This window comes from Maylandia zebra, linkage group LG9 (assembly GCF_041146795.1).
Source record: "Maylandia zebra isolate NMK-2024a linkage group LG9, Mzebra_GT3a, whole genome shotgun sequence".
NCBI classification, from domain to species: Eukaryota; Metazoa; Chordata; class Actinopteri; order Cichliformes; family Cichlidae; genus Maylandia; species Maylandia zebra.
Window position 1 is genome coordinate 23362169 of NC_135175.1, and position 15806 is coordinate 23377974.

Consider the following 15806-nt stretch of genomic DNA (forward strand, 5'->3'; position numbering starts at 1 on the left):
GTGACATTTATGGAGGGAAAATAAATTCAGTTTACTGTGACCATGAATGTTATCAGAGAGTGTCTTTAATATTTATTCTTGTTGTACCTTGATGAAATCTTCCTGATGTCCCGTGTCTTTTTTTCTTTCTTTTTTTTAAGAACCGGACCTAAAGAAGAGGATCAGAGTGCACCTGCTGAACGCTCACGGTCTGGATGAGGCGGGAATCGACGGAGGTGGGATCTTTCGCGAGTTCCTCAATGAGCTCCTCAAATCGGGCTTCAACCCCAACCAGGGCTTCTTCAAGACGACCAACGAGGGCCTGCTGTACCCCAGCCCCGCTGCAGAGATGCTGGTGGGAGACTCGTTCACCAGACACTACTACTTCTTAGGCAGGATCCTCGGAAAGGTGAGCCTCCAAAGTAAAACACTAAGAAATATTAACCTATATAATGGAGGAGTTTGTCAAGAACTTAAATCTGGCACTTGCGTGGGCTTTATTTTCATTGATGAGCAGTTTGCGTAATCTGTTGATAGCATTGTTTTTCTGCCCCTTTCCTTGCCTGATGGCACTATTTATTAGAGCCTAATGTTTCTAAATCATCCTTAATGCATGTGGTGGTGATTGTTTATCAAGATGCCTCCTTCAGGGGTGTGCGTTGTTGGGGGGGGGGGTTACCATCTCAGTCTGGAGAAGAATTACCTCATGACAAGCGGTCGCCTCTCAATTAGATCTTCCATTAGCCGATGATTCCTACCTCTTGTTTGTGTAGTGATCACATTTGGTTGGCACTAAATCAGCAGCTCGTCAGAGACAGGACATAAATAAGCGTTCAAAGCATGTGGTAATAGCATTTTGATCTCTTTTACAGTCAGGAACATCCAGGTCTCTTCTCTCTTGCTCGGCCCTGGGTGGTCCAGTCCACTTATCAGAGCTCTGAGCCCCCCCCTCCTCTCCTCTCCTTTCTTCTTCTTCTCTGCATTCTGTGGAAGTGAGACATGATCAATCAGCAGTTACAAGCTCCCCACCCCTACGTCTTGCAACATTGTGCTCCCCAGAGCTAATGGTTCAGGCAATTAGGCGGTGGGAAATTAATTTGAATTTGACTTTCAATTAACCTTACCTTAAGTTCCTCTTTCTCCATAAAAATGGACGTTTGAGTGGCCACTTGAGAGGTGTATTGATATTTGTTTAGTGCCGTTATTGCCTGGATAAAAGGCAACCGTTTATATAGATTGGGATTGCATCACCGCTGCTGCAGTGTGCACAGTTCACGGCGCGGCTCAAAGGACACAGGAGATTAATATTGTTAATTAATGTCCGAGGCGTGCCATTGTTGTGGAGGTGATGTATTACAGGCAGGAGTGGCTTGTCTGGGGGTACTCACTGAAAGTGGATTGAACATCAGAATAGAGGCCGGCCATCATCCTTCTTCCTCACTTGTCCACCCAGCTGACAAGCTGAAAGATTTAAGCCACAAATGGGAAAACATGAAAACAGGTTACTTTGCTGCTGCAGTGGCATCGCTTCAACCTAAAGATTAAAAAGTTGCGTTTAATCTAGATGGGAGCATGCGTTTGTCCAAATATCAAGATTCTCTTCCAGCCTCTTCGGCAGTGGCCTTTTCTCTTTGTGAACTGCTTTGATCCGACCCAAACACCAGCTCTCTGCACAGTCTGCTCTCTGACTGATAGTTCTGCACTGCTGATTGGAAGGCATTATAATTTTATTGATTTTTAATGTTGTAAATTAAGGAGTTTATTTGGCAGCTAACAGAATGCACCTGCAATGTTGTTGGCATTTATTCCACCTGATGGTGCCGCGATCTGCTTTAATTGCGTTGCCACTGCACTCACTTATATTAAAAGGGCCTGGGCCATAATAATTAATTCTTTCCAGCCCAAGTCATTTTGGCACAATTTCTGGCAATAAACACTCATAAATAAAGTAAATGGCATTGAAAAAAATAAGGCTACAGGTTTTTTCCATATACTTAATGCTGCCTCTTCCCAGCACAAGTGTTATTGATAGGTTTCAAGGGGCCACGCCGCGCATATGGTCTGAAATGAATCGCGGCCACGAGAGAAATGCTAAGTGGATTATTTTGCATAAAAAATAGACAATGTTTGGAGTTGCACAATTAACCTGTGTTTAGAAAATAGCCGTGATTTATGCTTGCGTGTGTGTGTGTTTAAGATGCATGCATTATGGAAATCCTCTAGATTTATAATCCATTTAGCTGATGCGGTCAGGGTTTTTAGCGCAATCATTTATAAAGACCTGTATATTTTAATGTCTCCAATGGGCTCTTTTTCGGACTATTCAAGTACATTAGCTTTTCGTTTTATGAGTCACCTGCCCGGCTGTGGTACTTAATGGCATTTAAGGTCAAGGTGAGAATTGGCATTTATAAAGTTTGAGTCCGGTGAAGCAGAAGCGTGTGTGTTTGCGGTAGGTTGTTTTGTGTATTTTCAGATGTGATCAGATGAAGTCTCTATCACTTCGTTCATTGTTAGGAGTTTCAGGCAAATGTGATATTTTGTTATTATTTTTTTCTTTAATTTGTGCTTGCTAGCATTTTGGTTGCTGCTGGAAGCAGGCTCTTAGTTATTTAATTGTGGTGTTTGATGCAATGAAACTAAAAAACAAAAGGGCAGAAAAAATGGCCACTTGAGGTTGCCTCTAAAAGTGAGTAAATCTCTGAAGACGCTGAATAATTTAGGAAGCGACGTATTTGGTTTTCCAAACGGTACAGTGTTCCCGTTCACCTGGACTGTAGTTTGAATATATTTGGCTTCTCTGGTTGGACAAATACAAACTCTGAGGGAGGGCACGATTGATACAGAGAAATACATTTTAATTGGAATCGAATTTAGAATCAACTCCCTGTATTAAAAGTTGCCTTAATGAGATGTTGCTTACTGCTAAACTTGAATGGATTTGGTGCGGTAAAGGTAGATTTTATGCTGAATGCAGAAAATATTATACAAATCAATTTTGAGTTTTTGTCAGAAGGTTTAAACCCTCAATTAAAAAACCCCCAAAACAGAATTTCGTGGCAAATTATTTCTTGATGCAGGCTTTAAGGGATTAACATCAACATTTTCCCGCAGGCGCTTTATGAAAACATGCTGGTGGAATTGCCCTTTGCGAGTTTCTTCCTGTCCAAGCTTCTTGGAACCAGCGCAGATGTGGACATTCACCACCTGGCCTCCCTGGACCCAGAGATGTATCGCAACCTGCTTTTCCTCAAGAGCTACGAGGGTGACGTGGAAGAGCTGGGCCTTAACTTCACCGTGGTCAACAACGATCTGGGAGAAGCTCAGGTGACCGGGGTTGGGGACAGGGTGGGATTTAGTTGGATAAATGATTCACGTGTACTTTTTTTTTTCCATCTCTTTGTATCCTGGTCATGCTTAGCCGTCTGTCCTTCCTCCTGTTTGGTTTCTCTTTGTGGCGTTAATAATTCATTTCCCTCATAATGTACCACTTTTCAGCTCTGAGAGAGATAAAGCACGTCACCGCTGTCACCCTAAGCCCTGCTGCGGTGCAGCGAACACAGCAGCTCTGTTGACCGTTCCACCTGCCTTTCCCCGAGAAATTACCTCACAACACGCCTGACAGAAGCAGCTAGCTGCTCTTAAGCACGCCCCCTCCAAAGCTCAAGGCTCCGGAGGTGAACAACCACCATCACTCTGAGTCACCTAAGCCCAGACCTGCACTCTGCACGGAGCTCCTGTTTACTCAGGGTCTTAGCGCGTCGTATTAGCTCTTCTCAAACACCTGAAATGGTTGAGTCACGGTACAGCCCTCCTGGTCGCAAACACGACAGGGAAAACAATTTGTGAAAGATTAGGCACACACCCGGGAGCAGTCTGCCCTGCATTTGCCCTCGTGAGATAGCCAAAGCAAGCAAGATAACAATAGTAATTCTCTTACATTAGCACATAATCAGAATCCACTGTGAGTGAGAAAAAGACAGAAAATGATTAACTTTAAGTTAGACCACAAGCAAGTGCAAAGGTAGAAGCTGAAAAATAACACACAAAACCACAAGAAAAACCGCTTACATTATAGTGCGGTCTCGCTGAGTATTGCGGCACTGAACGCCTTTGTGAAGCTTATCGATCAGTTTTTGTTAAGAATGCGTCAGAGGTGCTGATTCATCACCGCTGCAGTTTCAGACAATAGTTTTTATTTTAGTTAAACAAATATCCTGTAAAGTGTTTATCGGTCAGTTTTTGTGACCGTCTGCATGCGACCATTGTTAAAAGCGGCGTTCCTGTTTGCCACGTGTTGGAGGTTTATGAGAAAAATAACAAACAGAAAGGGAACTGGTTCCAGCATGACAACCTGATCCAACGTGGCAGCTGAAAGTTGTTCACTGCAAAACGATGATGTTGAGCTCATTTTAGTCGAGCTATCTGTGACAGTGATGCTGAAAATCAGTGCAAGTTCATATTTTTCTTCATCCGGAAGAGTTTGAGCTGATAACTGGCACTTTAGGTAGAAAGACACAGAAAGGTGGTTATCCATATTTTGGCCAGCTGCAAATAACACACTGACTAAAATTAGGAAAATTAATGCAAACCCAGTCCTGCAGCACCTTGAGATGAGATTTAATCCGCCGTGTGGATCGTCCTGATTAAAACTTTTCACATTGCCACGTGGTGCAGTGTTGCAGTATTTGCAGGAAATGCAGCAGCAACAAAGGCAGTGAGTATTTTTTAAACCCCTGTAATCAATTTATTGGAGTAAAAGAAAGAGGAAATAAAGTTTCTGAAGTCACGTTTATACATGTGAGTAATTTAATTGTCTAAACACTAGATCTCATATCCCAAGACAGCGTTGGAAAAAGATGAACATTACTTTTTTTTTTCTTTTCTTACTCCTGCGGATGCTATGATGTCATCGCACTGCCAGCTTTATGAACTGAGACGAGCACATCTTATCAAGTGCTAACTGCTCTAAAGCTAATGAAAAGAGAACACTGGGCCAAATTGTATTGGACCAGATGTTCAGTAGTCGGGCTATATTTGGAAACACTGAAGTGCACTTCTCCTCACACTTGCATGGAGAGAGCTTTACCTTTAATCAAAGTGCTGCTGAAACTATTTTAATGACCTTTGTGTTATTGAATTAAATCCTGCACGCTGCAAATAAATACTCGAACGGTCACCTCGCAACTGAAGAACTTTAAAGAGAAAATGAAGAACTGTGAAAGAACCGTGTAAATGCCTCGTGTGCCTTCTGATGCAGGTGGTTGAGCTGAAGCTTGGAGGCAAAGATATTCCTGTGACCACGGCAAACCGAATAGCCTACATCCATCTGGTGGCTGACTACAGGCTCAACAAGCAGATCAGGCCTCATTGCCTGGCCTTCAGACAGGGTCTGGCCAATGTGGTCAACCTGGAGTGGCTGCGCATGTTTGACCAGCAGGAGATTCAGGTATTCTACACGTGACATAAATAACTGAACCTGAAGAAACATAAAATGTGTTAAAGAAGCTAAAAATATGCTTTATACATCTTAAAGGTTCTGATATCTGGGGCTCATGTGCCAATTTGTCTCGACGACCTAAAAAACTTTACAAACTACTCAGGTAGGTACAAAGTGCTTTATTTTCTTGTGTATGTTTTTTCTGCAAATTCTCATTTATAGAACTGAGAAATTTCATTCTAACTTTACACCCTCATCGTCATCTTCAGGCGGGTATTCAGCCACTCATCCCGTCATCCAGATCTTCTGGGAGGTGGTCGAAGGATTCACAGATGACGAAAAGCGCAAGTTGCTGAAGTTTGTCACCAGCTGCTCCAGACCACCGCTGCTGGGCTTCAAGGTGATGTGGACTCCCCCCCCTTCTTCTCTCTGCACTTGCCTTGCCCACCATTATCCTCTGGTTCTCCATCCTCAACAGAAGGGAGTGTTCCCTCTTTAATAGGCTTGTAATGAAAATGCCCAGACTGATAACAGCTTAGAAAATGATCGTTTTCAAATTAGCTGGCGATAAGACCCGAGTCTTATCACCACGTCCACTGTTGTTTTATAGTTCATGACCTTCCTCTGCAGAAGAAGTCTGTCTGCAGCTTCGCATGCGTGGGCTTGGCTGGAAAAACCTTGGCTGGTCAAATATTGCCGCTCAGAACTTGGTAGCCTCTTGAACTTTTCAACTTTGCGCGACGGGGCAGAAAGCAGCAGTTTTCTGCGAGATTAATATGCAAGGAAACTCCATCCATCTACTTCTGAAGACCGTTTGCTGAATCATTACCGCTAACCTCCTATTTCTGAAATGATTTCCTAATTGGAAGCTGTTTCGCTTTCTCACTGACTTGATTTGTGGGACACTTAAGTAGTTTGAGATAGGAGAAAAAAGGAGAAAGTGTTACTCTGAGCCATTAAACAATTTTTATGTCATACTTTGTCAAACCAGAAGGTGTAATCATGATATGATTGGTTTTAGTACTCCTTGTTATTGTCATCGGTTAAGAAAACTTGATTTTTGCGCTGTGGGGAGCAACGCTCTCCTCCTCTCTGTGTTTGAGTGTTGCCTTCACTCCACCATTGATAAATATGACTCCGCTCCTCCCGCCTCCGCTCGTCTCTGGGCTGCAGAAGGCGGTAATTCGTAGGGAAGCGGCCCCTGACCCGGCCCTCAGCTCAAGCCAGCTAAGCTTTAATTAGCTGTCGTGATTCGGCCCAGGATTCATTAGAGGAGAAATGGCTCTGTCAGGAGAAGCCGTTTAAAAAAGATGATGGAAACTCTCCATTTTTCCCCCCCAAAATGATGCCTGCGGTAATGACACTTTCTCAATAAGCAACGATAGTTTAATACGGTAATTGTCAGAAAAATGGGGTCATTATGGCCAAACCCCTAAAGAGCCATTTAATCGGGCAAGTGTGGCCGCTGAGCCATCTATGCTAACTTTAAAAAGCAGGATGAAATCAGGGCGGAGTACCTGGTGCGTTGGCCCGGCCAGTGATGGAAACGGTCCGTGTCACCGCCTGCGGATGAGGTGGCCTCATCGGCGAGAGGCTTGATTTAAAAAAATGCCAGCTAGACAACATGAAATGACCATTCCTCCAGCGTCTCATCCAAGGGTCAAACCGTGGGCTGATTTCCCCACTCGGTACCTTTCAAGCACTAAGATTATTTCCTCAATTTATACTTCCACTGTATTAGCTTAGCACTTAATGTCTCTCTTTTAACATTTATCCCCTTGTGGAAGTTGACAGTTATTGCTTAATCTGAATTGGTTTTGAAATTGGGATCATTACGGACACGTGTTGCCTGTCGCCTCATTTTTTTTTTTCTTTTTAATTTCCATGGTTCTTAAACGCCTCGGGGATGTAGAGATTTCTCTCTATCAGTTTCTAATTGAAGCCCTTCACTCATAAACAGGAGCTTTACCCGGCCTTCTGCATCCACAACGGAGGGACTGACCTGGATCGCCTGCCCACCGCCAGCACCTGCATGAACCTGCTCAAGCTCCCCGAGTTCTGCGACCAGCACCTGATGAGGAACAAGCTGCTGTATGCCATCGAGTCATCCTCCGGGTTCGAGCTGAGCTGAGCTGTGCCTCCAGACATGGACGCCACAGAAGTGGCTTTGGGGTGAAAGACTGAAAATAGACGAGGGAAAGCAAACCATGCACTGACTGATTTTACTGTTTGTGTGTGTGCGTGCGTGCGTGCCAAGCCGATGGTGAGGAAATGCTCCCCCACAGACTGAAAGAAGGGTGCTTTTAAATCATTTGAAATGTTGAATCCCTTCTTATTCTTCAGACAGATCAGCAGCTTAGTTAAATTTTGCAGAAGGTATTTTGTGCATACATTAAAAAAAAAACAAAAAAACAAACAAATGTGTAACTGAATGGAGAAATGTTTTCACCAAAGATTAAGCGGCATCATGTTGAAACAAAAAAAGGCAATATAACAACAGACTGGGGGGGACAGAGTGGGCAGGACTGTAAAGCCAAGGGCTGTGGAGGCAGGAGGAGCTTTTGTGTACAGCCGTCATGAATTTTCACGTAGAGGTCGGTGAACCTGCAGGTTTTTGTGATTTCTCGAATTGTTATTATTCCTAGTATTAACCGTCGTGTCTGATAACGATACAGTAAGTGTGCACACGCCATCTGAAGAATAGAAATGACTTGTCTTGCTGGATGTTTGGGGAGGGGAGCACTGAAGGTTGGTTTTTTTTTTTGTGTGAATATGTATATGTTTACAGCTGCTCTTGTATTATTCATCTATTCAGTATTTGTACAGGTTTGTTTTTCCTCTCTCCTTTTCACGTGACGAGTTTCTGTTTTCACACACGTCTGCTTTAAGGTGAACGACCCCCCCCCCCCTCTCCTTCCTCCTGCAAGTTTGCTTTTTAGTAGGGGGAAGCAGCAACTGTGTCATGTTTGATGAGGCTTACAGATGATCAGTGTACCAACAGGCTGAAAAAAAAAATAAGAGTGTATGGAAACAAATAAACCCACTTTTCTTTTTGATTTTTTCCCTCCATATTTTCTTGTTACTTGTAATTTACAGTAATGACCGAGACATAAAACAGTGCTTTGTGGGAAAATCTCCTCTTGAGTTTTATGGCCTCTGACATATAATTAAAGAAACATCCAGTTAAGAAACACTGAGCAGAACTATTCTGGCCTTGAGATGCATTATCGGGCTGAGCACAAATTAAGATTGTGTGCGTTTGTCATAAATCTACCTGGCCTCTAATGCAGTGCAGCCCTTGAGGAAGATATCCATCCCTATTTGGACCGAGTCCATCTCTCCATCCTCGCTTCTCCGCCAAAGCAGCCAGCTCGCTGCCCCCCTCTTCTCATACGCCGCACATCCTCTGGGCCAGAGAACTCAAAGTGGTAATTGGGTCTTAAAAACCAGACTTGTCATTGAAATGAGGGATTCATCTCAATTACTATAAGATTTATTTAAGACTATTACCAAGTGATGGATTATAACTGACAAAGTTAATGCAGGATGTTGTGAATCATCTTCACTGCGTATGCTACTTGAGCTTGCTCATAGGATTTTTAAGGGCTAATTGAAGCTTTTAGGCTTGTTTATCTTGCAGCGTAGCGAGGAAGCATCAAAAAAATCACTTGAGGGTGTTTTGAGGGGGGTGGGATTGTAGCCTGCTTTCCAAAACAAGATACCAAAGTGAGTGTCCCTGCGAAGCTGGCATGAAAACATGGATTTTAATTAACATGGAAGCAAACCTGAGGTTTAAACTGGCCATTTACTGAGCGCACTGACCAAAAAAACTGGGACATAGCTCCAGGTTGTGGATTAAAAGATCTTAGTTAAGTCTCTGCTAACATATTTCTTGTAGCAGATTGCCACCTGGTGGTCAACCTTTAGTGCTGCATGGAAACGACTTTGAAAACACCTGAAGACCCTCTGGAAGCCTTTCAAGGTCACGAACCAATAACAGAAATATCAAAGCAATGAATTCATTTGTTTTTATGAATATGGCTCTCCTGGCACTGAAGCCTGTGAAGGAAATGTGGGTTCAGTGGCTTTGGCATAGCAGTACATCAGGACAGGGAGTGCCTGTGCTGCCTTTCTGCCTGTCTAGACATGAAGACTGATCAGCCCAAGCTTATTTGAGTTGTGGTTGCCGTTTAAATTAAATCTGATCGATTTTTAAGTCTCATTCTTGTTGTCGCCCTACTTTGTTACCACGTCAAATTCAGCCACAGCGATCACAGAAAGGCGAGAAAATAAAGAGTCTTAAGTGAAGACTTTCAAAGTACGGAAAAGCACTGACCTATGCATGATATCTATTTTTGCTGTGATTCCTCCCGCTCAATGGGTCTAATTAAATCCAGACTGCCCTTAATGCCCAGTATAATTAATAGCTATCTGTCATTTTCATTGGGTCTTCTTTTGCTGGCAAGAGCTCCGGCCAGCTTTTACTGCAAAAACGACCTTCATCTTCCATTTAAAATCAATGCAGGCCTGTAATTTCAGCCTCACTTCGGTTTGAAACTGCAATAACCTGCCCTGCTTTATTTGACTTCTTTGGGTTAGGATGAGTTCACCTCACTGCTTATCAGTTCCTCAGATATGTCTTCTGTGCGTATCCTACATTTCTAGAGTGTGACCCAAGGGGAGATCATCTTTTAAAAAATAAATAAATAAATATTGAAAGCCAGTATGCAAATGTGAGAACTTTACCTTCTTATTTCATAGTTGAGATTTAGTGTTGAAAATAAGCTCAAAATTGAGTCTGAGCCTTTTCTTCTGGTTACATTTGACAGTTTTGATCAAACAGTTTTATAATATCTTATAAACAGTCTTATAATATCGTATAATATAAACTAGGCCCTGGCTCACTAAGCCTTTTTCAGTATATCAAATTCAGCCCAACTCTTACACCTGTGCAGAGGCGTGATACTGAGAATTATTTACAATTAAAAGTCCCACTATCACACTGCTAGTGTAGTGGGTATCCTCTTATAGCAGGGAAAACGGGTGAGCTTACATGGAAACCTGTCCCTCCCCTCTCAATGGTTTTGGATCAGGCTTATAATTACAACAGACACAGGTCGTATGTTTCTCGTGCGCTCGACAGGTGGCGCAAAAAGCCGTTTGTCTGATTCTTTTGCTCCCTGAATGCCGCGTGAAAGCGCTTCTTATGATCCGGCACGTTTCTAGGTTTGTTAGGGGATATGCGAGGCACGTGACAGCCTCGTTTCATCCACTGTGCGCGCGTGAACAGCAAAGTCTGGTGTTGGGTGTCATCGCGGATGTGTGAGCAGGACACCGCAACGACGCTGCTGTCCACGCTCAATGACGTGCTGCTTTCAGGTGTCCCTCGGTGAAACGCGTACCATCAAAATTACCATAAAACGGGAAATAAAAACAAACGACAGACTTTGCAAATTTCTGCGTTTCAATGATTAAAACATTAATATAAAAACTAAATTGAATAAAAATAAAATGAGTTTTAATGATAGTTTTAGTTTTTGTCAGATCCCAGATCTAGATCTCCACAACGTCCTCCTCCCCTCACCCCAACCGCTCGCGGCACATGACGACCCTCCCTGCTGCAGGTTTCTTCCTGTTGAAATATTATGGAAAATGTTTTCCTTGCCACTGTCGCCAAAACGATTGCTCACAGGGCTTATATGATTGTTGGGGTTTTCTTTGTATTAAGGAAAGTGTTGTTGTGATTTGGTGCCATATAACTAACATTAAATTGAAGTGAACTGAACAGAAGAAAGGTATTCATTTCAACCAAGGTATGCAGAAGAGCATCTTTGAATGCACAACATGTCAAGGCTTAAAGCAGATGGGCTTCAGCAGCACCAAGACCACACCGTGGGCTGAAGCTGTCAAGAACAGGACAGTTCACAGCTACAGTTCACACAGGCTCACCAAAAGTGGACGATATATGAAATGAAAAAATGTCGCCTCAAGCTTATGGAGTCTCAGTTTCTGCTGTGACATTCAGATGGTAGGGTCATTTTTGGGGGGTAAAGATAAGAGCGTGGCTCCATCCTGCTTTGTATCAACAATTCAGGCCACTGGTGGCTTAATTGTGCCATTAAGTTATTTTATTACATGTAAGTTTTGAAATATTTTTGTTATTTATGTACAGTATAAAATGTTAAATTTAATGGAATCTGGTCAAATTATTATTTGATTAGTGTGCATTTAGTTAATACCAGCGCATCTCCATTAATGATTGATTGTTTGAATAAATAAACCTTTAATTATATATCTTTTAGTTGCATTCATGTTTATTGAGGTTGAAAACTTGAGGGGGACATGTTCTTGGGACAGTTTGGGCCGCTTAGTAGCAATTGAGCGTCTTTTAAACTCCACAGCCTGCCTGGTACTGCTGATGACCATGTTTATCCTTTCATGACTGCAGTGTACCCATCTTCTTAATGGTTTCCAGCTGAATAACGAACCACGTCACAAAGCTCAAATCATCTCAAACTGGTTTCTTAAAGAAAACAGTAAGTTGACTGTACTCAAATTACCTCCACAGTTTAGATTGCAATCCAGCAGAGCGCCTGTGGCACATGGGCTAACGAGAGATTCTCTTGAGGAATGTGCAGCGAATAATTCTGCAGCAACTGCCGATGCTATCATGTTGACATGGACCAAAAACTCTGAGGAATGTTTTCAGCACCTTGTTGAATCTGAGGCACAAACAATAATGTGTTGACAGCGAGTCAAGTGCTTGTGTTGTATTATCTCATCTGAACTTTCTAAATCTCAGTCTGTCAAATATTATCTATATTGCAACTGATCTAAAAGAAAACCAACAGTGACAGTGATGAAAACTACACTGAAATTAAACATTTTAAACAGTAAATGTTAATATTTTATTTTCTGTTCTTTAACATTGTCCTACATTTTATTTATTTATTTATTGTTTACTGCACTAAATCTCATATTAGCCCTGTGATAGACTGGTGTCCTGGTATAGACTTCAGCCACCCTGTGACTTTGAATTAGATGGGTGCTCAAAAAAATGGATATATAGATGTAGTTTTATATGAATTACACAGAGTTTTATATGAGAATGTGCATTTATCTGGGTGGTAGGAACTGGTCTGGAACATTCACAGTTTCAGACCAGGTAGATTGTTGACGTATGCTATCAGACGGTCCCATGTTGTGTGGAATTTGCTGATGGATCAGTTGAGAGTACATCTGATTTTTTCCAGCTTGCCATTTTGCATAACATCCCTTATCCAGTGGTGGTGTGATGGAGCAGTAGTAGACTTCCGTTTAAATAAAATCAGGCGTCTTGCTAATAATGACGAAAAGGCAATGACCCTCTGTAAACGGGCAGGGGGAGCAGCAGTCATTATACCAGAAAAATTGAGACCAAGGGGGAAGGCAAGATGTTATAGGCATAGGCTTTAGAGATGACATCAAAAAATGATAACCAGAAGGGAGCAATTGTCAGACAGGACCAGAACATATAAAGGGAAGTAGCTGGAGTCTGTTTACATCTATCACACAATGGCTCTACGTTTGGAAATATTTTTGCTAGTTTAGCTTTTGAGAAATGTAACCTGTGTAACACTTTGAATTGTATTAAGGAATGTCTTGAACATATAGAAGACGAATGGACCCTGTTAAGAGCCATATCCCACTCTTCATAGAAAATGCTTGTTTTGCAGGAACTGAGCTAACAGGTGGCCGTGACCGATATCAGGCACCAGTTATTGTGTCTACAGCTGCCTCCACACATTCTTTTATACTGATATGTCTGCAGATTTCTAAGTAATTATTCAGTTGGTTAAAAAAACTATAGATTCTAGTGATCCTAAATAAAAATCTAACCTAACAAAACCTTTTAGTAAATATCCTCTCACTTGTCAATGGCAGTCATCAAGGGCAGTTTCGACTGATTACCCTCATTCAGCAGGCAAAATGGCTATAACAATGCAGAAATTTTTTTCCCCCTACTCATTTATAAATAGTTCAGGTTATCCCGTTGATATTAATAATATTTGTCACTGAGAAACAAAGTTAAGTGTAAACTGAAGGTCACTTTTACCCCTCTATGTGGACCTGTGCTTACATAGTGATTGTCTACCTTATTTGAGCACTCCAATTGCCGTCTTACTAAAAACCTCATTCACACATTTGTTCAAGCACCTTTTGCCCTATAATTCACACACTTACAAGGGAGGCAACTCGGGATTCACTGTCTTGCTCAATGACACTTTGACATGCAGACAAGGATTGAAATACCAATCAGTAATTAACATTGGTAATAGCTGTAATTAAAATAGTTTATCACATTGACTGTTCTTCCTCTCTTTAAGACAATTTGGTGCTTTACTTTGTGCTTATGAAATTTATTTATTTATTTATTTATTTATTTTTCTCCCGCCTGTCCCATTTGGTTCTTTAGCCATCAGAATTGTTGTCTGAAGACCAACAAGGATACCCAATGGATTTACTTTGCCAAATGGATCATCGTGGCATTGCCGTATTGGTCCATTTGGTCGATCTTTGTTTTTATTATTTATTATATTTTATTTTCAGATGTTACAGACGGGACAGACATGAGTGAGAGATAGGAAAGGGAGAAAGAAAGAGGAAGGAAAGGAAAAACAGAAGGTGAGAGGGACGGTGAGAAAGGGGGGGAGAAAAAAAATAAAAATCTCCTGGATCACCTGTTGAGAGAAGAATAGAAAACAAGCAAAAAAAGACAAAAAAACCCAAAAAAAAAACAAAGCAACATACTAAACACAACACCATCGCATTAATCTAGCTAAGTGTAAACAGCAGTAAATACTAAATATTCAATGTTGTTGTGCAGCACGCAGGACAGATGTGCTTCGAAGTAGCAGCCAAGAAAGGTGTAATTTGGGTCTACGAGCAGTGAACACCCGTGTGCATACCTGTGTGGATCAGCGCGCTTGTATTCCAAAGGTTTCTCCATGTAACGATCTGCTAGGGAGTGTGGGGGGTGCTTATGAAATTTATAAAAGTAAAATACAGAAAACTGTTCTTTTTTAAAAAAAAAAAAAGAAAAAAAAAAAACAACCCCAAAAAACAACAACAATAAAGTGCAAAACGGAGAAGTTATAATGCTATGAAAGCCACTTTGAAACCTACCTGTCTGTGGAAATGAGACAAATAAAAATCCGCCTATTTCAGCTTTTAGGTTTCAAAGTTTTAGTTTCATTTTGACAAAGGGCTGGGACGAAGAAAACAGATGTATCCATGCACTACATTCGCTATTTTCATCCACAGGTTTTTTTTTTAATTCAGCAAAACTAATACCATAAGGTACAGATGATAGATTTCACATTTTTGGTAATGAAATATTTAAACATTATTTGTTTGTTGTTTTAAATTCACAATCTGGAAGCTTATTTCTGCCAGTGGAAAAAAAACCCCTGAATTAAACAAAACAAACAACTACTTTTTTGCCATATATAATTTAGAATTTGGGTTATTATCTCAAACATTTTAAGCATCTAGTTAAGCATCTCAAAATTCTGACTTACTAAATCAAAGTTTTTGGAGAAAATAACTAAAAATTGAGAAAATAACTAAAATTATTCAATCAAAATTTTAATTTAGTTCTTTCTGTCAGTCAGGAAATTTTTTTTTCAGTGGAGGAAACATAACACATTACACAGTTTTACAATAACTGATAAACAAAATTTAAAATGCAATCTATTTAACACTGATCTAGTTTAGTCTGGGGCAATCGTGGCTCAAGAGTTGGGCGTTCGCCTTGTAATCGGAAGGTTGCTGGTCAGAAGGCCCGGTGGCGCCAGTGTTCGGCAGCCTCGCCTCTGTCAGTGTACCCCAGGGTGGCTGTGGCTACAATGTAGCTTGCCATCACCAGTGTGTGAATGGGTGCATGACTGGATGTGTAAAGCGCTTTGAGGTCCTTAGGGACTAGTAAGTGCTATACAAATACAGGCCATTTACCATTAGTTTTCTGTCAGCAAGACTCAATGTAGATTAAAAATCCACATATAGCTCTGGAGTCTGAAGTCATAGGTTAGAGAACTTCCTCACACAGACAGTTTGTGAAAAGCTACACCGTACAACAACCTGAAAATGTTTTACTTTGACTTAAACTATCAAGACTTAGAAACAGGCCAGCAAAAGTAGAAATGTTATACCAGCAAATGTAATTAATTCCCTAAAACAAAAGGGGTGGGGGTATATTGCAACCTGGGCTGGGGCCACCCCATGACACCCATCTGGACACGCTCCTGCACGGCCTTGACGCTATGGGGTCATTGGGGCGCTCTCCACTTTTTCAAGGTTTTTTCACGTTAACCTCTTATAAGGGAGGGTAAAAACAGGCTGTCAGCAT

General features: G+C 41.5%; 1 protein-coding gene across 2 annotated transcripts in view; it reads left to right on the forward strand.

Moving 5' to 3' along the window:
- Positions 1-8475, forward strand: part of ube3c (ubiquitin protein ligase E3C) — a 29988-nt gene extending 21513 nt beyond the window's left edge. For both annotated transcript variants that reach the window (XM_004546827.4, XM_076888191.1), the window contains exons 19-24: positions 141-388; positions 3094-3306; positions 5240-5428; positions 5516-5582; positions 5689-5819; positions 7380-8475. In XM_004546827.4, coding sequence (XP_004546884.1) covers positions 141-388; positions 3094-3306; positions 5240-5428; positions 5516-5582; positions 5689-5819; positions 7380-7550 — 1019 coding nt within the window. In that variant the 3' untranslated portion in view covers positions 7551-8475. The remainder of the gene's footprint in view (positions 1-140; positions 389-3093; positions 3307-5239; positions 5429-5515; positions 5583-5688; positions 5820-7379) is intronic.
- Positions 8476-15806: the final 7331 nt, after the last annotated feature.